Consider the following 21896-nt stretch of genomic DNA (forward strand, 5'->3'; position numbering starts at 1 on the left):
GAAGGAAATACAAAAAATACACTTTTGTTCGAGATGGTTGAAATTAGTCAATTCGTTACTCAACCCCTTTAGTTTTGAATAATGGCAAAAATGGAGAATTCTGCAATACAACTTAAAATCAGTGGTAATGTCACACCATGACTCATTCTAGCATTTATTACTGGAATGTAGCTAGAGCTACCAGGTGTTCCAACTCTCCAATCCTGTCTCCTTGTAAGTCACCCTCTTAGCCACCCTGTGCCTGACCACATAGATCGTCATGGTGCAGTCCATCTCCTGGGTAACACAGTGCATATCTTACTCATCACTATAATTCCTCCATGTCACTATCATCAGTCATTATCCCACGTAGCTCTTTCTTCCGATTCCTTTGAAACATTTGCACAATTTTGGCATCGACATAAATCGGTACAACATAGTCTTGCAGACATACAGGAACATCTTCCTGTCTCACATTTGCCTTGCTAACAGCTGCAGTGGACTACCTGCAACACACTTTCAGGGGCAGGATTTTTAGTCATCCAAGTCACTGTTGGCTCTCCATCCTCAAGGTGCCATCCATTGCCGACGGGCGAAGGGGCACACATTTTACTTTTCAGACAGTGTCTCATTAATTCTGCCAGTGCCATCTGACAAACTTTCTCACGGAAAATCATGTAGCTGGCATCAAAGCTTGGCTCATTTCTGTAAATACAAATTAAAATTGGAAAGAATATATAATTTTATGCACCATAACTTTCACAATATACTATCTTTTTTAAATATAGTATATTAGCAGTCAATTGAATCAAGAGTTCTTGACAAAGTGATATACAGTGTATCACAAAAGTGAGTACACCCCTCACATTTCTGCAAATATTTTATTATATCTTTTTAACTTAGAGTAGTCAGTGTACAACTTGTATAGCAGTGTAGATTTACTGTCTTCTGAAAATAACTCAACACACAGCCATTAATGTCTAAATAGCTGGCAACATAAGTGAGTACACCCCACAGCGAACATGTCCAAATTGTGCCCAAAGTGTCAATATTTTGTGTGACCACCATTATTATCCAGCACTGCCTTAACCCTCCTGGGCATGGAATTCACCAGAGCTGCACAGGTTGCTACTGGAATCCTCTTCCACTCCTCCATGATGACATCACGGAGCTGGTGGATGTTAGACACCTTGAACTCCTCCACCTTCCACTTGAGGATGCGCCACAGGTGCTCAATTGGGTTTAGTCCATCACCTTTACCTTCAGCTTCCTCAGCAAGGCAGTTGTCATCTTGGAGGTTGTGTTTGGGGTCGTTATCCTGTTGGAAAACTGCCATGAGTTTTCGAAGGGAGGGGATCATGCTCTGTTTCAGAATGTCACAGTACATGTTGGAATTCATGTTTCCCTCAATGAACCGCAGCTCCCCAGTGCCAGCAACACTCATGCAGCCCAAGACCATGATGCTACCACCACCATGCTTGACTGTAGGCAAGATACAGTTGTCTTGGTACTTCTCACCAGGGCGCCGCCACACATGCTGGACACCATCTGAGCCAAACAAGTTTATCTTGGTCTCGTCAGACCACAGGGCATTCCAGTAATCCATGTTCTTGGACTGCTTGTCTTCAGCAAACTGTTTGCTGGCTTTCTTGTGCGTCAGCTTCCTTCTGGGATGACGACCATGCAGACCGAGTTGATGCAGTGTGCGGCGTATGGTCTGAGCACTGACAGGCTGACCTCCCACGTCTTCAACCTCTGCAGCAATGCTGGCAGCACTCGTGTCTATTTTTTAAAGCCAACCTCTGGATATGACGCCGAACACGTGGACTCAACTTCTTTGGTCGACCCTGGCGAAGCCTGTTCCGAGTGGAACCTGTCCTGGAAAACCGCTGTATGACCTTGGCCACCATGCTGTAGCTCAGTTTCAGGGTGTTAGCAATCTTCTTATAGCCCAGGCCATCTTTGTGGAGAGCAACAATTCTATTTCTCACATCCTCAGAGAGTTCTTTGCCATGAGGTGCCATGTTGATTATCCAGTGGCCAGTATGAGAGAATTGTACCCAAAACACCAAATTTAACAGCCCTGCTCCCCATTTACACCTGGGACCTTGACACATGACACCAGGGAGGGACAACGACACATTTGGGCACAATTTGGACATGTTCACTGTGGGGTGTACTCACTTATGTTGCCAGCTATTTAGACATTAATGGCTGTGTTGAGTTATTTTCAGAAGACAGTAAATCTACACTACTATACAAGTTGTACACTGACTACTCTAAGTTATATCCAAGTTTCATGTCTATAGTGTTGTCCCATGAAAAGATATAATGAAATATTTGCAGAAATGTGAGGGGTGTACTCACTTTTGTGATACACTGTATATACATGGCCAAAAAAAGGTCACACTCTAATATTTGGTTGGACCGCCTTTACCTTTGATTACGGCACGCATTCACTGTGGCATCATTTCCACAAGCTTCTGCAATGTCACAACATTTATTTCTGTCCAGAGTTGCATTAATTTTTCCCCAAGATCTTGTATTGATGATGGGAGATTTGGACCACTGCGCAAAGATTCTCAATGGGGTTCAGGTCTGGACTCTGTGGTGGCCAATCCATGTGTGAAAATGATGTCTCATTCTCCCTGAACCACTCTTTCACAATTTGAGCCCGATGAATCCTGGCATTGTCATCTTGGAATATGCCCGTGCTATCAGGGAAGAAAAAATCCATTGATGGAATAACCTGGTCGTTCAGTATATTCTCTGCTGGATGCATGCCAATAATTTGACCCTTCTAAAAACAGATTAACAACTTTTCCACGACCACAGGATGTGTCTTTCCACATGGTTGTTTAACAAATGAGAAGCTACTCACAGCATTAGTTAGGGTTAAATAACTTGTTGCCAGCTGAAACATAATCACCCATGCAGTAATTATCCAATGGGAGGCTCTTACCTATTTGCTTAGTTAAATCTAGGTGGTGACCTTTTATTTGGCCAGGCAGTGTATATATATGTGTGTGTGTGTGTGTATGATCAGAAATCAAGCACACTATTTGAATGGTCAATATGTTACTTTTGTATTATCAATATATATATTATATATATATACTGTATATATTATTTAAATATATATATTTAGGTTCAAACGTGTGTATTTTTTTTCTTACCTGCTAAAAACGTTTCTGCCTGTGACCGATGGTCCTTCTGTCGTTTGCCTGCAACAGTTACAGTGGTGTTCAAAAAAATAGCAGTCCAACACCATTAACCTGATAAATCACTGTTTTTAGTAGAAATGATATTTCTACATAGCAAAAAATTCACTTGAAAGTGTAGTAGAGTATTGAAAACAAAACAAACCCAACAATTAGGACATGCATGCCACTCATTCTGAGTAATCGAAGCATTGATTGAAAGGGGGTTGTTCAAAATAATAGCAGTGAGGAGTTCAATTGGTGAAATCATTCATTCTGCAGAAGAACGGGTGTCAGTTTTGGCCCTTATTTAAGGTAGGAGGGGGGCAAATGTTGCACATGTTGGTCATAGCTCATTTCCTTCTGAAATACTGGGTAAAATGGGTTGTTCCAGACATTGTTCTGATGAACAGCGTACTTTGATTAAAAAGTTGATTGTAGAGGAAAAAACATACAGAGAAGTGCAGCAAATTATTGGCTGCTCAGCTAAAATGATCTCAAATGTACGGTGGCCCGCTGAGTCAAAACACGATAACATTTACAAAACAAACAAAAGCTGACAACACAACAACATTAGGGAAAAACGCGAATACAAAAAGGACAACACAACAACATTAAGGAAACACGAATACAAAAGGACAACACAACGAAATTAAGGAAACACGAATACAAAAGGACAACGCAACGAAATTAAGGAAACACGAATACAAAAGGACAACACAACGAAATTAAGGAAACACGAATACAAAAGGACAACACAACGAAATTAAGGAAACACGAATACAAAAGGACAACACAACGAAATTAAGGAAACACGAATACAAAAGGACAACACAACAACATTAAGGAAACACGAATACAAAAGGACAACACAACGAAATTAAGGAAACACGAATACAAAAGGACAACACAACAACATTAAGGAAACACAAATACAAAATGACAACACAACGAAATTAAGGAAACACGAATACAAAAGGACAACACAACGAAATTAAGGAAACACGAATACAAAATGACAACACAACGAAATTAAGGAAACACGAATACAAAAAGGACAACAACGAAATTAAGGAAACACGAATACAAAATGACAACACAACGAAATTAAGGAAACACGAATACAAAAAGGACAACAACGAAATTAAGGAAACACGAATACAAAATGACAACACAACGAAATTAAGGAAACACGAATACAAAATGACAACACAACGAAATTAAGGAAACACGAATACAAAATGACAACACAACGAAATTAAGGAAACACGAATACAAAAGGACAACACAACGAAATTAAGGAAACACGAATACAAAATGACAACACAACGAAATTAAGGAAACACGAATACAAAATGACAACACAACGAAATTAAGGAAACACAAATTCAAATCCTACAACGGAAATGCTCCCGGTCACTAGAGGGCACCTCTATCATTTTTTATCTGTATGAACATTGCAGCAAAGAAAGCAAGAAGCAGAGCAGCGTAGTGCAGAGAATCTGGATTCGGTTTAACTTTAATGTTCAGTGATATAATTCTTAATAAAATTGAGCTTTTTAGTGTCGGTTGTTTAATTGTAAAGCACCTTTTTGTTTTTTAAACATCAGGCAGCAATTAGCTTGCCAAATGTTTTAATATAATTGCAAAATCAACTAACTTGAGCTTTAACCAAACTGTGCCACGCTTTTACAGTTTAACATGTTTTAATGTCATAAACCTTTTAACAGTATATTTACAATGTATTAGTTAGTTATCATTAAGCATTTTAAGCGTATGTATTCATGCCCATTAGTTTAATATTCAACATTCTTTTGACATTCGGCATTCTGGTTTAAATAAGTGCTTGAAAAAACACATAAGACTTATTTTATGAATTCTTACACATGAAAATAGGTAACATACTTAAAAAGCTATTTTATTTTAATTTTAAGATTACGTCTATTTACTTTAAAAAAAAACTAATGGAAAAACTGAGTCGTGTTCATAACATTTTGTGCATTTTTTTCAGAAAAAGGAATCCATTAAAGTGTCATATAATTTGATGTATTAATGTCAAACAAATTTTTATATACACATCGGTTTCTTTCACCTATTACAAACCTTGTACAAAGCATTACAAAAATGTATTTCTTTTATAAAAAAAATAAATAAATACATCTAAATCTTGTATTATTTAACTAGATTAATGTCAAACCATTTTTAGACACAAATGGACACACCTGTAAAATATAATTATCATACAATTATTGATCTTAACTAGAAATTAAAATAAATGATTTAATAATGTAAAGAAGTTTGTAGGTGAGGGGTGTGTACTGTATGTGTATATATAAAATAGTTTACATTAATAAATGTAATCATGTCAAATAATTCTATAATTTACAATGATCCTATATGAAATAAGGTAATATATCCGTTATTTGTCATGTATACATATACAGATGTACAGTACAATGAGCATACATTTTTTTATCTTAACTATAAATTTAAAAGAAAATATAACTAAAAATGTAACTAAAAAAAGTTTGTAGTAAATGGGAAACATTGAGGTTTATACTAATAAATAAAATTACGAGACCTGCATAGATTAATTCATCTCCAAAATAAAATGATCAGATTTATTGATCTTTATTTAAAATTAATATAAAATAGTTTGTAGTAGGTGAGAAACATTAATGTGTTTGTATGAAAATGGTTTGAAATAAATTTATCAAAAGCTCAATTTTATTAAGAATTATATCACTGAACATTAAAGTTAAACCGAATCCAGATTCTCTGCACTACGCTGCTCTGCTTCTTGCTTTCTTTGCTGCAATGTTCATACAGATAAAAAATGATAGAGGTTCCCTCTAGTGACCGGGAGCATTTCCGTTGTAGGATTTGAATTTGTGTTTCCTTAATTTCGTTGTGTTGTCATTTTGTATTCGTGTTTCCTTAATTTCGTTGTGTTGTCCTTTTGTATTCGTGTTTCCTTAATTTCGTTGTGTTGTCCTTTTGTATTCGTGTTTCCTTAATGTTGTTGTGTTGTCCTTTTTGTATTCGCGTTTTTCCCTAATGTTGTTGTGTTGTCAGCTTTTGTTTGTTTTGTAAATGTTATCGTGTTTTGACTCGGTGGGCCACCGTACAAATGCCTTGAAGTGACAACCAAAACCTGAAAGATGCAGAAGGAAGCGTGGAACTACTGTTCCAATGGATCAAAGAATAGCCAGAATGGCAAATACTCAGCCAATGATCACCTCCAGAAAGATCAAGGAACATCTGAAGTTACCAGTGAGTACAGAAGATGATTAAATGAAGCCAATTTACCAGCAAGAACTCCTGCAAAGTCCCGTTGTTAAGATAAAGACGTGTCCTGAATGGGTTCAAATTTCCCAAAGAACACATTGACTGGTCCAAAGAGAAATGGCTCAACATTTGTGGACTGGTGAAAGCAAAATTGTTCTTTTTGGGTCTAGTGGCCGTAGACAGTATGTCAGACGACCCTCTAGCACTGAATTCATAGCCACAGTTCACTGTGAAGGTAGTAAAGCATGGTGGTACAAAATGATGATATGAGGATGTTTTTCATACCATGGTGTTACGTCTATTTATCACATACGAGGGATCATGGATCAGTTTAAATATATCAGAATACTTGAGGAGATCATGTTGCCCTATGTAGAAGAAGAAATGTCCTTAAAATGGGTGTTTCAACATGACAATGACCCAAAACATCTTGGTTACAGACAAACAAGATTGAGGTAATAGAGTAACCAGCACAATCCCCTGACTTCAATCCCAGAGAGAACTTGTGTTCTGACGTCTGAAACACGTTTTTTTGAGGCAAAACCCAAAAATGCAGAAGAACTGAGGAATGTAGTTTAATCATCCTGGACTGGAATACCTGTTCAGAGGTGCCAGAAGTTGGTCGACTCCATGCAACACAGATCTCGGAAACAATTGTTCTGCCACTAAATATTAGTTCAGTAATTTAAAGTAAAGTGAAACCTCAAACATTTTTTCATGTTATAGATACATTTTTTGAGTTTTTAAAGAAAAATGCTGCACTGCTATTATTTTGAACAGCCTAATATTCATTTTTCTTAACTTTCTGTAAAGGATTAAACACAAACTGGCTAAATGTTGTTAATGTTTTGATTTAGAATTGAAAGTGGAGTATTTTCAGTGCATTTGCATTTATGGAAATAAAAGTTATTATAATGATTTTGTGCTTTATTCTCTTTTTTAAAATCACTGCAATTTTTCTGAACACTACTGTATGTACTTCTCCTTTTTCTTCGCTGGGCAATTACTTGTTGAGGTACTACAGGCTGGCACAGACTCGTCTCCCACATTACTATCTCGAGCTTCAGGACACAGTGTGACGCGTTTCTCGGCAGCATATAAGCGCTTTATGTCTATAAAACACCTGTAGTTAAGTAAATGAGGTGAAATCCAGCATCTTCTGGAATATCCTCATATTCGATTTCTATACAATGTTTATATGTTTCTGCTATCCTCTGGCTCTCACCCTCCAATCCAAGCCAGCGTTTAACGCTGTTTCTGAAGGTATTCCACCTCGTGCGAGTACAAACCTTTGCGTCTTGTTTCTATATGGATGTGAGATGCATGTAACATTGTTTGTAACCCTGTTTGGGCGATTTGGAAGGTTTTCTGGTCCTATAATACTCGTCATCACTGCTCGATGTTGACAACAAGGGCGCAGACATTTTGGATTGCGGTTCCAAAGAGCGGCGACCTGATTGGTCCAGCGGGAAAGCAAGTGACGATTACTCCGCAAATCCTTATCGCTCATGATCAAAATATGACTACGTGAGGAGGGAACTATTGCCGACTTTAAACACTAATTAAAAAAAAACTGCTGGAAAGTAAATGGAGAACTTTTATTTTCTCGTTCTAAACCAATGGATGTTTTTAATAAAGTAAAAATCATTTAGTACCCATATATGGAAACAGGATTAAACAAAAAACTTGTTCACCTTATGGCCTATAGGTTGTTAATTTACTTTAGCACTGGATGCAATAAACCATCCGAATTATTTTTGTTTATTAACGTTCCAGGAAAAAAAAATAATTTTATAAATTTCGGATAAGGCAATTGAGTGGTACAGCCGTCTGTTACGCTAGCACGCCACTGCTGAGATCCAGGTTCAAACCTATACCTCCCAGGTGCTATCAGCCTCCCTAGGAGTCTACACAGACGTGATTGGCTATGCCTGGAAAGGACAGAGACCCTAAGATGGGTTGGAAGAAATATATTGAAACACTGCTGAAAAATAAAGCTAAACTCGATTAGATACACTGCCAACTAAATCTACACAGTAATGTGAACACACACAATGACTAACAGCATGAACAGAACTGTGTGGCAGCTATGTTACCAAAAGAACTGCTGGGACAGATGCTGAATAATTGAACCCTCACTGCTGCTGGTTTTTCTCCCTACACAAATTTGGTACTTGAAGTATTTTTTATCATCATTGCTGAGGTGCTGTTATACATCTGTGCCCAAACTAGCTGTTTTGAGCTGATCAGAGGTCCAGTCACAGCATCACACTTTTTATATAAAAAAAAAATTAGGAAAAAAAAAATCATGGTGTTTATCAGAGCGACTCGACACTCGGTTAATTAAAACTGTTAAAAACATCGTGGTAACACTTATACTTATCAGCCATAACATTACAACCACCTCCTTGTTTCTACACACATTGTTTTTTTTTTATCAGCTCCACTTACCATATAGAAGCACTTTGAAGTCTTACAATTACTGACTGAAGTCCATCTGTTTCTCTGCATGCTTTGTTAGCCCCCTTTCATGTGGTTCTTCAGTGGTCAGGACCCCCACAGGACAGGTATTATTTAGGTGGTGGATGATTCTCAGCACTGCAGTGACACTGACATGGTGGTGGTGTGTTAGTGTGTGTTGTGCTGGTATGAGTGGATCAGACACAGCAGCGCTGCTGGAGTTTTTAAATACCGTGTCCACTCACTGTCCACTCTATTAGACACCCCTACCTAGTTGGTCCACCTTGTAGATGTAAAGTCAGAGACGATCGCTCATCTATTGATGCTGTTTGAGTTGGTCATCTTCTAGACCTTGATCAGTGGTCACACTATTTTTGGTTGGTGGACTATTCTCAGTCCAGCAGTGACAGTGAAGTGTTTAAAAACTCCAGCAGCGCTGCTGTGTCTGATCCACTCATACCAGCACAACACACACTAACACACCACCACCATGTCAGTGTCACTGCAGTGCTGAGAATGATCCACCACCTAAATAATACCTGCTCTGTGGTGGTCCTGTGGGAGTCCTGACCATTGAAGAACAGCATGAAAGGGGGCTAACAAAGCATGCAGAGAAACAGATGGACTACAGTCAGTAATTGTACAGGGTGGGCCATTTATATGGATACACCTAAATAAAATGGGAATGGTTGGTAATATTAACTTCCTGTTTGTGGCACATTAGTATATGGGAGGGGGGAAACTTTTCAAGATGGGTGGTGACTATGGCGGCCATTTTGAAGTCGGCCATTTTTGATCCAACTTTAGTTTTTTCAATGGGAAGAGGGTCATGTGACACATCAAACTTATTGAGAATTTCACAAGAAAAACAATGGTGTGTTTGGTTTTAACGTAACTTTATTATTTCATGAGTTATTTACAAGCGTCGTGGGCCAGTTGAATGGCCCCCAAGGTCTCCCGATCTGACCCCCTTAGACTTTTATCTTTGGGGTCATCTGAAGGCAATTGTCTATGCTGTGAAGATACGAGATGTGCAGCACCTGAAACTACGGATACTGGAAGCCTGTGCTAGCATTTCTTCTGCGGTGTTGCTATCAGTGTGTGAAGAGTGGGAGAAGAGGGTTGCATTGACAATCCAACACAATGGGCAGCACTTTGAACACATTTTATAAGTGGTCAGAAACTTGTAAATAACTCATGAAAGAATAAAGTTATGTTAAAACCAAGCACACCATTGTTTTTCTTGTGAAATTCTCAATAAGTTTGATGTGTCACATGACCCTCTTCCCATTGAAAAAACTAAAGTTGGATCCAAAATGGCCGACTTCAAAATGGCCACCATGGTCACCACCCATCTTGAAAAGTTTTCCCCCTCCCATATACTAATGTGCCACAAACAGGAAGTTAATATCACCAACCATTCCCATTTTATTTAGGTGTATCCATATAAATGGCCCACCCTGTATAACTACAAAGTGCTCTTATATGGTAAGTGGAGCTGATAAAATGGACAGTGAGTGTAGAAACAAGGAGGTGGTTTTAATGTTATGGTTGATTGGTGTATATAGTAAGCATAACTAATGCCATTCAGCACAACAGCTCAACCTAACGTGTTTTTTAATTTTCATGTTCAGCAGGCTTTTTCCTGGTTAGGGTCGTGGTGGGTCAGGTTTCCCCAAAATCACTGGGCACAATGCAGTAACACGTTTCGACTGGACGTCATTCAATTAAATGGCTTTGACCCCTTCCCTCTCAGACACAGCCGATCATGTCTGTATGTAAATGTCCGACCAGCCTACAGCACCACTGGAGATTCAAACCCTGGATCTCGGCGGTGGGTTAGTGTCATTGATCGCTGTGCAATTCAAGCGCCTGGCTGTAAAATACTCAATAAAACGTAACGACAGTCTGAAGGCTAAATACGATTGTTTAGAATATGTTGATGTCTTTTATGGTTGTGCTGTTTACTATGTACAGATGGTAAATTAGCAGCTATTATAAATGATATGATAAAACCTTTAGTAGGATCTAAGTCTGGCTCCCAAATTCATTTCAGAATGTGAAATTGCACATTGAAAAGCCACGCCCACTTTACATTTTAGTGTCAAGAAATGCACTGGAGTCTAACTCACGAGAAAGAAGAACACAACACACACCCCACTATCCTGCAAAGCCGGAGCTTAAACTAACTATTGCTTTTTATTTCGCTAGTGTGGAGTTCAGCTCAAGTAGACAAACTTCAGAAAATTCAAGTACATCACAAATTGAAGCCCCACCTTCCATCTGTGTAGAAAATGTCTGCTGTTATTCAGCAGGGGCTTTTTTTCCCCATAATTCCACCTGGGACAGCACCAAAGAGACATCCACCTGGACCTGAGATAGGGAGGCATCCATTTATTCATCCATCCATCCATCCATCCATTCACTCACTCACGAGGAACTACAGCATTCACACGCTACTCAAGAGTTCATACGTCGCACAGAGTGTGTACGGGTGCGTTTACACCCGCTCAGGACACAACCTCCCCGTCCACAGCAATTAAGGTCTGTGTGTGTAAACATCCACCAAAAAAAGCATCCAGTCCACTGACATTATTAATCATCATCAGATTCTGCATCGAGTCAATTGAGGAAAAAAAGGTTTAAAAAATAGAGCCGTTCGTATTGGTTAAGCCAGCAGTCCTTGCGTGAGTGGGTTCTCCAGTGGGACAGCCATCGTCAGAAAGTCACTTCATCTGATTTCTCCAAAAAAAAACAAAAAATAAAGTCCAACGGAAACGGAGTTTGCGTTAGAGCTTCCGCTTCAGGTCGCCGCTCTGACTCTGACTGACATCTGCAACAAGGAAAGAGAGATCAGTTTCAAATCCAAAACAGAATAGTAAAGTCACAGTCACCGGAGACGATTACAGGACAAACAGCCACCCACCACCAGACAAACACCAACACAGCCACCGAGCAAGCAGTGAGAAGAAGAATAGAGACGGGTAGGGCTGTCACAGTTTAGATCCAGCACTGGTAGGTATTTAATTATTTTACATTTACATTTTCAGCATTTAGCAGACGCTTTTATCCAAAGCGACTTACACAGTGAGCGGAACACGATGAGCAATTGAGGGTTAAGGGCCTTTCTCAGGGACCCAACAGTGGCAACTTGGTGGTGGCGGGGCTTGAACCGGCAACCTTCTGTTTACTAGTCCAGTACCTTAACAACTGAGCTCTAACTGCCCAATTGAGCTATCAACTGTCACATTTATCTATTATTTTATTAGGATTTTAACGTCATGTTTTACACTTTGGTTACATTCATGACAGGACAGGTAGTTACTGGTTACACACAATTCATCAGTTCACATTTTTAATATCAAACACAGATATGGATAATTTTGTATCTCCAATTCACTTCACTTGCACGTCTTTGTACTGTGGGAGGAAACCGGAGCTCCCGGAAGAAACCCACACAGAAAGGACCTGGACAGTAGTGGTCTAAAAAAAGTATATTTAAAAAAAAAAAAAAAAATTATATATATATATATATATATAAAAATAATAATTATAAAACGGATAGTTCCGGTCCTAAAATCTGATTGGCTGAGCCGCGTTCGAAGCCGTTGTAAAATCCCAGATAAACTCACACCTATGACCACCTCACATCATTCCATATTAATACGCCACTGAATAGAGAAAGTTAATGTTATTTTCGACCTCACGTTGCCTAGCAACACTGTTAATCGAACTATTTTGCGTCGCGGAAGAATGCTTTATTGTAAGTTTATACACAATAAATACATTTATGAATTAAACATTGTTGTATTTATTATATTTTATGTTGACCGCCGTTTTATAAAAGCAATAAGCCACTCGAGACCGTTTCGAGACTCCGCTTCGCGTCGTGCCAAAAACGTCATTCCCCGTGATAAAATCACAGTAATGCACGGCCTCTCGTGGCTTATTACTTTAGTTAAAGCTGCAGTATGTAACTTTTTAAAATTTTGAGCCGTCTCTGGTGGACACCGGTTATAGCAAGCAACTAATAATTAATTCTTTTAAGTGCCAAGTAAACCATCGTATTTATAAGAAGTCAACCACCTCCTTGTTTCTACATACATTGTCCATTTCATCAGCTCCACTTACCATATATAAGCACTTTGAAGTTTTACAATTACTGACTGTAGTCCATCTGTTTCTCTACATGCTTTGTTACCCCCTTTCATGCTGTTCTTTAATGGTCAGGACCCCCACAGGACCACTACAGAGCAGGTATTATTTGGGTGGTGGATGATTCTCAGCACTGCAGTGACACTGACATGGTGGTGGTGTGTTAGTGTGTGTTGTGCTGGTATGAGTGGATCAGACACAGCAGCACTGCTGGAGTTTTTAAACACCTCACTGTCCCTGCTGGACTGAGAATAGTCCACCAACCTAAAATATCCAGCCAACAGTGTCCCGTGGGCAGCATGCTGTGACCACTGATAAAGGTCTAGAAGATGACCGACTCAAACAGCAGCAATAGATGAGCGATCGTCTCTGACTTTACATCTACAAGGTGAACCAACTAGGTAGGAGTGTCTAATAGAGTGGACAGTAAGTGGACACGGTATTTAAAAACTCCAGCAGCACTGCTGGGTCTGATCCACTCATACCAGCACAACACACACTAACACACCACCACCATGTCAGTGTCACTGAAGTGCTGAGAATCATCCACCACCTAAATAATACCTGCTCTGTAGTGGTGCTGTGTTAAAGAACAGGGTGAAAGGGAGCTACAACAGCATGCATAGAAACAGATGGACTACAGTCAGTGATTGTAGAACTACAAAGTGCTTCTATATGGTAAGTGGAGCTGATAAAATGGACAGTGAGTGTAGAAACAAGGAGGTGGTTTTAATGTTATGGCTGATCAGTGTATACTGACAGCTACAGTATATGAGCAAATTATCAATTACAGCCGAAAGATCGGTGCAGCCGGCTTTACCGCATTCAGAGTTCATTAAAGTCAAACATGCAAGTCAGCGGCGATTAGTAAAATATTTGTGAATAACGTCTCGGTTGTGTTTACCGTGACAGCCCAGAGGACGAGGGAGCGACGGAGAGCTACCCATTACCTGAGAAAGCAAGCTGCAAGTGAGGAGGCAGAGCAGCACCTGACATGAGACCCTTTAACAGATCTGAGGAGGGATGGACAGAGACAGCAGGACAGGAACAACAAACCGAGGAAGGACAGGCCAGGACAGAGAGAAGTACAGAGGACAGGACGTTAAAGTAGACCAGGTTAGGTTCAGCAGGAAGGTGAAATGTCAACAAAAACAGAATGAGTGAAGAAAAAAAATCAAAACAGAAAAGCACCAGGTCAAAAACAAAGTACATTAAACAAGAGCACAGGACACAAGCAGAGACAAGGACATAGAGAATCTTAATACGCTTCTTACTAATGCTTTTATGCAAAAGTTTGCACACCCCTGGTCATAATTTCATGCAAAAGAATCACATGTAAGCAGGGAAAACTTACATTTTCATAGGGATGTCCCGATCCGATCTCACAGATCGGGATCGGGGCCGATCAAGGCATTTTTAACTGATCGGAAATCGGCTTTACTAAACCCGATGGTAATCCCGATCTTTTGTTTTACGTCAGCATGTCCGCTGTGTGGAAATACTTTAAATTGGAAAGTGAAACGAGTCCAACAGCGGTGTAATGTCTGTAATGTGAGCGTTTCACGAGGCGGTGGGAGCAGAGCTGCGTTCATTACTGTAGAATTTTACTGTTCATATGGTGTGTGAGTCAAGGGTCACTCCGGTTTTACAAAACAATAACTTTTAATCCCAGTATGAAAACTTCAGGACCATAACATCCAGCTTTTACAAGTTTACGTGTTACAAGACTGAACGACATCTCAGTATCAAGCTCTCCGATTGGCTTAGTTATGTAATCGAGCGTCGTAGTGATGCACTCGCTTAATAAAGAAATAAAATACACGCTATATTCACAAATTGTCGGGAGCAGAACACTTTATTAACTTCTTCTGTTCCGAATAGCGGACAGCCAGAGCCGAGCACGCTATCCCATGCACTATGGAAGCCCCAAAGGGTCAAAACACACTCACTTCGCATAGAAACTTCCATCAAACCATTCACAAAACAAGCACTTTAAGAACTGGCTTTCCTTCATAACAAAAGAGTGACTTTCCATTTTATTTTGGTATTCAGGTTTTACTGTAATGCTGTTAAGTAACTTATTTGTTTTTTTATATTCAAGTTAAGCTGCTACACCACTTGTGAGTGGAGATTTTTGTTCATTTTTAGTGTATCACTGCATTAAACAGAATTATGTTCTTTGAATATAAAGTTCAAAGTGAAACTGTAATTATCTCACTTCATTTTTACTACAATGCTGCACTAGGTTTGTTTACTTTTATTTTGTAAAAGAACATTAAGCAATAGCTTGGATGCAGCATTTTTCCCTACAACACTGCAGAGCTATTCAGTTGTTAAACATATACATTGGATTAATTTGAATAACTGTAATGTAGTTGAAGTGTGCACTGTGTGAACAGTATTATCCAGTTCTTATCTAGACAATATCTAGAAAATACAAGTATCTGTTTGAGAATCGGTATCGGATCGGGATCAAAATTAAAGATCGGGATCGGGATCAAAAAAACGTGATCGGGACATCCCTACATTTTCAGCATTTAGCAGACGTTTTTATCCAAAGTGACTTTATTAAGTCAAGGGCCCAACCTTGTGGCAACCTGGCAGCGGTGGGGCTTGTACCAGCAACCTTCAGATTACTAGTCCAGTACTTTAACCACTGCCCATTGCATTTCTCTGCTAACTGTAGAGCACAATTCCTGAAATAGTACAAAAATACCAAAAGTGCCAACGCTTTTGGACATGCCATGCATTTCTCCCCTCAATATGTGAAATTCAACAAACATGAATTGTGCATTAAATAGTGCATGGGTTCACTAACTTTTTTAATTAAAAGGTTACCAAAACATGGATTCTGACCAGGGGTGCTCAAACGTTTGCAGAGGACTGTACACATCATTCATTCTCATTCACAGCATTTTGCAGATGCTTTTTTTCATCCGAAGCTACTTACAATTATGACTAAATACAGTATGAGCGCTTGAGGGTTAAGGGCCTTGCTCAAGGGCCCAACAGTGGTAACCTGGCAGTGGTGGGGCTTGACCCTGCAATTTTCAGATTACTAGTCCAGTACTTTAACCACTAGGCTACAACTGCCTGTTGCATTTCTCTGCTAATTGTAGAGCACAATTCCTGAAATAGTATGCCATCCCATAACATGTGAAATTCTGCAGAGGACTGTACACATCATATCATTTATTCTCATTCACGGCATTTAGCAGACGCTTTTTATCCAAAGCGACTTACAATTATGACTGAACACAGAATGAGTGGTGGGTCTTGAACTAGCAACCTTCTGATTACTAGTCCAGTGACCACTGAGCTACCACGGTTATATCTCCACACTGCTTATTGTATTAGGTAGATTACATAAACTCACCAGGCACTTTGTCAGGTGTACCTATGTGGTACATACATTATTTTATAAACTGAACTTTATGGGTATACAAACACTGACTGTACCCCGTCACCACCAGTACCCCATTTATCGATCAAAGAGAACCTCTATTGACTAAATGATGTTTGGGTGGTGGATCGTTCTCAGCACTGTGCCATCATGCTAATAACATGGTAGTGTGTGTTGTTCTGGAATAAGTGTAGCAGGTGCAGGAGTGTTGTTGGGATTTTAAAACATCTCGGTGTTGATACTGGGAGGACAACAGTGCTCCAGCCAAACATTAAAAGAAGCCAACAGCGTTCTGTGATCAGAAAGTATCCTCTGATGAAAGACCAGTGGGGCAGGGGCAGTGGGAACAGGATTAGTAGGTCACTGGTTCAAGCCCCACCACTGTCCGGTTGCTGCTGTTGGGCACTTGAGCAAGGCCCTTAACTCTCAATTGCTTGCAATGTACTGTATATGGTCTTAGTCGCTTTGAATAAAGGCGTCTGCTAAATGCTGAAAATGGGTAACATGGGTGTGTGTTACTAATTCACAAAGTTTAAACAGGATTTAAAACCCCAACAACACTGCTGCACCTGCTGCACTCTTCCCAGAACACCACACACTACAATGCTTTTACCATGACAGTGTCAGTACGGTGCTGAGGATGCTCCACCACCCACTAATTTCTTGTCATCGGGGGCCTACGGGGGTTCATTTCTACTGATAATTGGGTACAGGGGCTACAGGCAGTGATTGTATACCCACAAAGTTCATCTGTATGGTAGGTGTAGATAATAAAGCAACCAATGAACGTGCTGATCAGATAGGCATACAATAATAATGAAGTGTTGGGTGAGAGTAAATGTTTACACATTAATGGTGCATCTACAGACTGTAGCTGTTACTCGTCTGCAAAATTGTGTATATGTTTAACCATGTGATCTTATCTGGCTTTAAGGTGGAAGATTCTATTACATTTATAAATCATTTAGCCTGGACTGTGCTGTTCGATTCATGTTAAAAAAAACTAATGAACAGCAGACGAAGGAAATGATTGTTTATGGTCTCTTACTAGGCTGTAAGGTGTATCCTGAGCCGCTTTGGTTAGCATTGCTAGCTCCAGCGTTGGTTCCCGTTACAGTGGGCAGGTTAATCAGGCTGGGGAACGGAAAAGGCAGAGAGACTGGAGTGATACCTCCCAGCATCCCAAAGCTCAGAGGGAGGTTTGCAGCTCCTGAAGCCAGCAGAGGGAGGTTTGCAGCTCCTGAAGCCAGCAGAGGGCTGCTAGATGATACCTATAGAAAAGAAAAAAAAACAACAACACAGAGCTGATAAGGAACAGTTTACAATAACAAATAAATATAGTGTGTGTCCACTGGGTATGAGGGCTGTCCAGAGAATAGAATATTAAGAATGAAATGTAAAAAAGATGTACACTTGATTGTAGAACAAAAGGTGCAATCTGTACCCAGGGATGATGTCCATACACTATGGGTGTGTTCGAAAAGCTAGTGTGCTGTCTACATAGGGCTGGATGATATGGCTAAAATTTATATCACGATATAACTCCTAATTTCTGTCGATACGATATAATTCCGATATCGATATGAATAATACAAATGTCAGAAAAACTGCCAAAAACACCAAAATTGGATGGCTGTACCTGCAAACCTCTTTTCTGGTTTCTGGCAAGAAAACCTTCATCTCTTATCAGCTATTTCATCTGCTTCTTTTTTAACTGTGGACAGTGGCGGAGCCAGACAATTTTCATAGGGGTGGCCAGACTGAGACCATTGCTCACACAGGGGCGGCACAGAAACTGTCTGATACCTTATTTTTTTATGTGGCAAGTTGCTGTGGATCTAGTAGTGTTTTGGTCACTCACTTGTTTACCTATACAGGCAGTGAGTGTCATGTAGAATTACATCAAGCCTAGCATAATAAGCTTTTTATTTTTTCTCATTTTCCCTGACAAGTGAAAAACTAAAATATAGCCTATAACCTTAAGATTACGAGGAAAGAATTTCAAAGATATTCCTTTGCAATACTTGATCATTTGACTGCAAACTTGTGTGTACTGATGAGACTCATTTGAACCCCAGAACATGCTAGTGTACGGAGCCCCTTAGGGGTCACTAAGGAAAATAAATATGTGAAGACAAAATCCGTACCCTCGGTTTAGTAATCCGTACCCTCGGTTTAGTAATCCGTACCCTCGGTTTAGTAAACCGTACCCTCGGTTTAGTAATCCGTACCCTCGGTTTAGTAATCCGTACCCTCGGTTTAGTAAACCGTACCCTCGGTTTAGTAATCCGTACCCTCGGTTTAGTAATCCGTACCCTCGGTTTAGTAATTCGTACCCTCGGTTTAGTGATCCGTACTCACGGTTTAGTAATCCGTACCCTCGGTTTAGTAATCCGTACCCTCGGTTTAGTAATCCGTACCCTCGGTTTAGTAATCCGTACCCTCGGTTTAGTAATCCGTACCCTCAGTTTAGTAATCCGTACCCTCGGTTTAGTAAACTGTACGCATGGATTTGTAAACAGTACTCTTAGTTTAAAGTCCGTCCGCAGTCACGCTAACTGCGCTACAAGTTTTACTGCGCGCCTAAAACCCGTTTTACGGTAATACAGTTGCGAAACATTGAAGAGGATAAAGCATCTTTTTGCAGCTTAATATACTATATATTACATATAATAACACACACGTTATATCTAATATATAGTATATTAAGCTGCAAAAAGATGCTTTATCCTCTTCAATGCTTCTATATATATAATGCTTATATATATATATATATATATATATATATATATATATATAGGCAACAAAAGTCATACCATGGTAAAATTATGCAAATGTAAAATTTAAAAATTCCATTAAAACAAGTGGAATTGTTACAGACCAATTTGAAAGGTCTAAAATAAGCAAATCAAATTATTATCAAAGCACTCCACTTTTTTCTTTAAGAGCATTAACTCTTATTAATGGAATACATTTCAGACATCTTTACTGTAGTAATCTGGGGTGATGGGATAGCAAACTTATTAAAAAGTCAAATCAATAACAATAAATAAATCAATAAATAACACTAGTACTCATCTTGTGATTTTGAGACTATTTTACCCTAGGAATTTAGAATAATAGGATTGCAAACCAACGTAAAGTAAAATGCAAATCAAATTATTATCAAATCACCCCATCAGACTCTTAAAGAATACTCCTACTTCTACTTACTGACTTCATGAGTCTCAGACATTTATACTGTACATTTCACTTTATGTTGGTTTGCAATCCTATTATTCTAAATTCCTAAGGTAAAATACTCTCAAATCACAAGCTAAGTACTCGTGTTATTTATGATTGTGGGGTGGCATTTGATAAGATTTTGATTTGACTTTTTAATAAGTTTGCTATCCCATCACCCCAGCTGTAAAAAGATGCTTTATTCTCTTCAATGCTTCGCAACTGTATTACCGTAAAACGGGGTGTGGGCGCACAGTAAAACTTGTAGCGCAGACAATCCGTGCGTACGGTTCACTAAACCGAGGGTACGGTTCACTAAACCGAGGGTACGGTTCACTAAACCGAGGGTACGGTTCACTAAACCGAGGGTACGGTTCACTAAACCGAGGGTACGGTTCACTAAACCGAGGGTACGGTTCACTAAACCGAGGGTACGGTTCACTAAACCGAGGGTACGGTTCACTAAACCGAGGGTACGGATTACTAAACCGAGGGTACGGTTTACTAAACCGAGGGTACGGATTACTAAACCGAGGGTACGGTTTACTAAACCGAGGGTACGGATTACTAAACCGAGGGTACGGATTACTAAACCGTGGGTACGGATTACTAAACCGAGGGTACGGATTACTAAACCGAGGGTACGGATTACTAAACCGAGGGTACGGATTACTAAACCGAGGGTACGGTTTACTAAACCGAGGGTACGGATTACTAAACCGTGGGTACGGATTACTAAACCGAGGGTACGGATTACTAAACCGTGGGTACGTTCAATGTTATTTTGGCTCAAGAACGAGTGAGCATCCGACGCTGCCTTAGTGATCAAGGCAATCCCAGAATTCATTGCGGGTCGGGTGCTCTTCTCTCACAGAAAAATAAACATGGCTGACGGGGCGGAGAAACGAATGGAGTTATTATCAAACGTAAATAAAATATTACTGATTTTTAACTTGTATAAACTTGTACCGAGTGTTTTTATTTGCAAGTTCGAGCTTGTCAGGAAATTTAACTGTTATCGGTACATGAAGGGAGATGTTATATTGACGTTAGCGTGCTGTGCTACCTCAGTTTATTGGTTTTAATGGCGAGATGCTAAATGCTAAACGCGAAACCCGATGGAATCGCTATCTAAGTAGCGCGTTCGAATAACCTGACTTATAAGTCATTGACTTATTAGAATCCTCTCTACTGAGGCAGCTGCCTATGTAGACAGTAAGACAGCAAGGCAGCTCCCTAAGTTTTCGAACACACCCTATAAGGACAAAAGTATTGGCACATCGCTTTTAATTACTGAATATGTGTGTCAGCTACAGCAATTGCTAACAGTTGAAATAAATTAAATACATAAAGGCTGTGAGGGAGGAAATGAGGCTGGTCAAGGCACTGGAATTAGCAGTTTGCTTGAGTTTTGAGGGGTTTGGGGGTTCCGGCACTGATTAATTCTATTTACATTATTTCTTATGGGAAAAACAGGTTTAACTAACGAACATTTTGACTTAAGAACAGCCCTTCAGAACCAATTAAATCCGTAAGTCAAGGGTCCACTGTATAATGTTTTTGTCTGCTTATTCTATTTTGTCTATCTATTTTATGGCCATTTTATATTTTCACTTTTATGGCTGCGAGGCAAGTTAAAACTGTTCTTGTGCTGTCTTGTGTAAGAATTTCTTTTATGGTTGCAGGCGTGTGTACTTGTTGTCTGGCATGAGCAGTAGGGAATACAAATCGAGCATAGCGTGGCTTGCCGTGCACAATATCCACGGCTGGTTGGAAGGGCATGTGCAGGTCTGCCGCTCTCCCCTGCCAACATGAAAGCATGGAGGTGGTGCAAGTTCCAGAAGAATCACAAAAGGGAACTGGAAATGACTAGACTGGCCTATTCAAAGTATGGAATACTCTCTAGTAGGGCTGGGCGATATGGATCAAAAATTATATCTCGATATTTTTTTCTGAATGGCGATATACGATATATATCTCGATATTTTTTTTATCCCATAAGGTAATAACAAAAAGACACTTCTGAGACAAAGCTACATTTTCCAATTTTTTTACAGGTACTTTTATTAATATTTATGCTGGGGAAGCTTCACACAAGAATTATTTTTCCTTAAAAAAAAAAGAAAAAAAAAGAAAAGAGCTATTCTAAGAAAAGTAGTTTTCTAAGGCATCTCCTGTTGTGTAATGTG

The 21896-nt window shown here is 39.5% G+C and overlaps 1 protein-coding gene across 1 annotated transcript in view; it reads right to left on the reverse strand.

The window, feature by feature from the left end:
* Positions 1-11088: 11088 nt before the first annotated feature.
* Positions 11089-21896, reverse strand: part of ubn2b (ubinuclein 2b) — a 42282-nt gene continuing 31474 nt past the window's right edge. The window contains exons 14-15 of the mRNA XM_063016410.1: positions 17534-17756; positions 11089-11760 (exon numbers count right to left, since the gene is read on the reverse strand). Coding sequence (XP_062872480.1) covers positions 11717-11760; positions 17534-17756 — 267 coding nt within the window. The 3' untranslated portion in view covers positions 11089-11716. The remainder of the gene's footprint in view (positions 11761-17533; positions 17757-21896) is intronic.

The sequence above is a fragment of the Trichomycterus rosablanca genome, chromosome 2, assembly GCF_030014385.1.
Source record: "Trichomycterus rosablanca isolate fTriRos1 chromosome 2, fTriRos1.hap1, whole genome shotgun sequence".
Taxonomy (NCBI): Eukaryota; Metazoa; Chordata; class Actinopteri; order Siluriformes; family Trichomycteridae; genus Trichomycterus; species Trichomycterus rosablanca.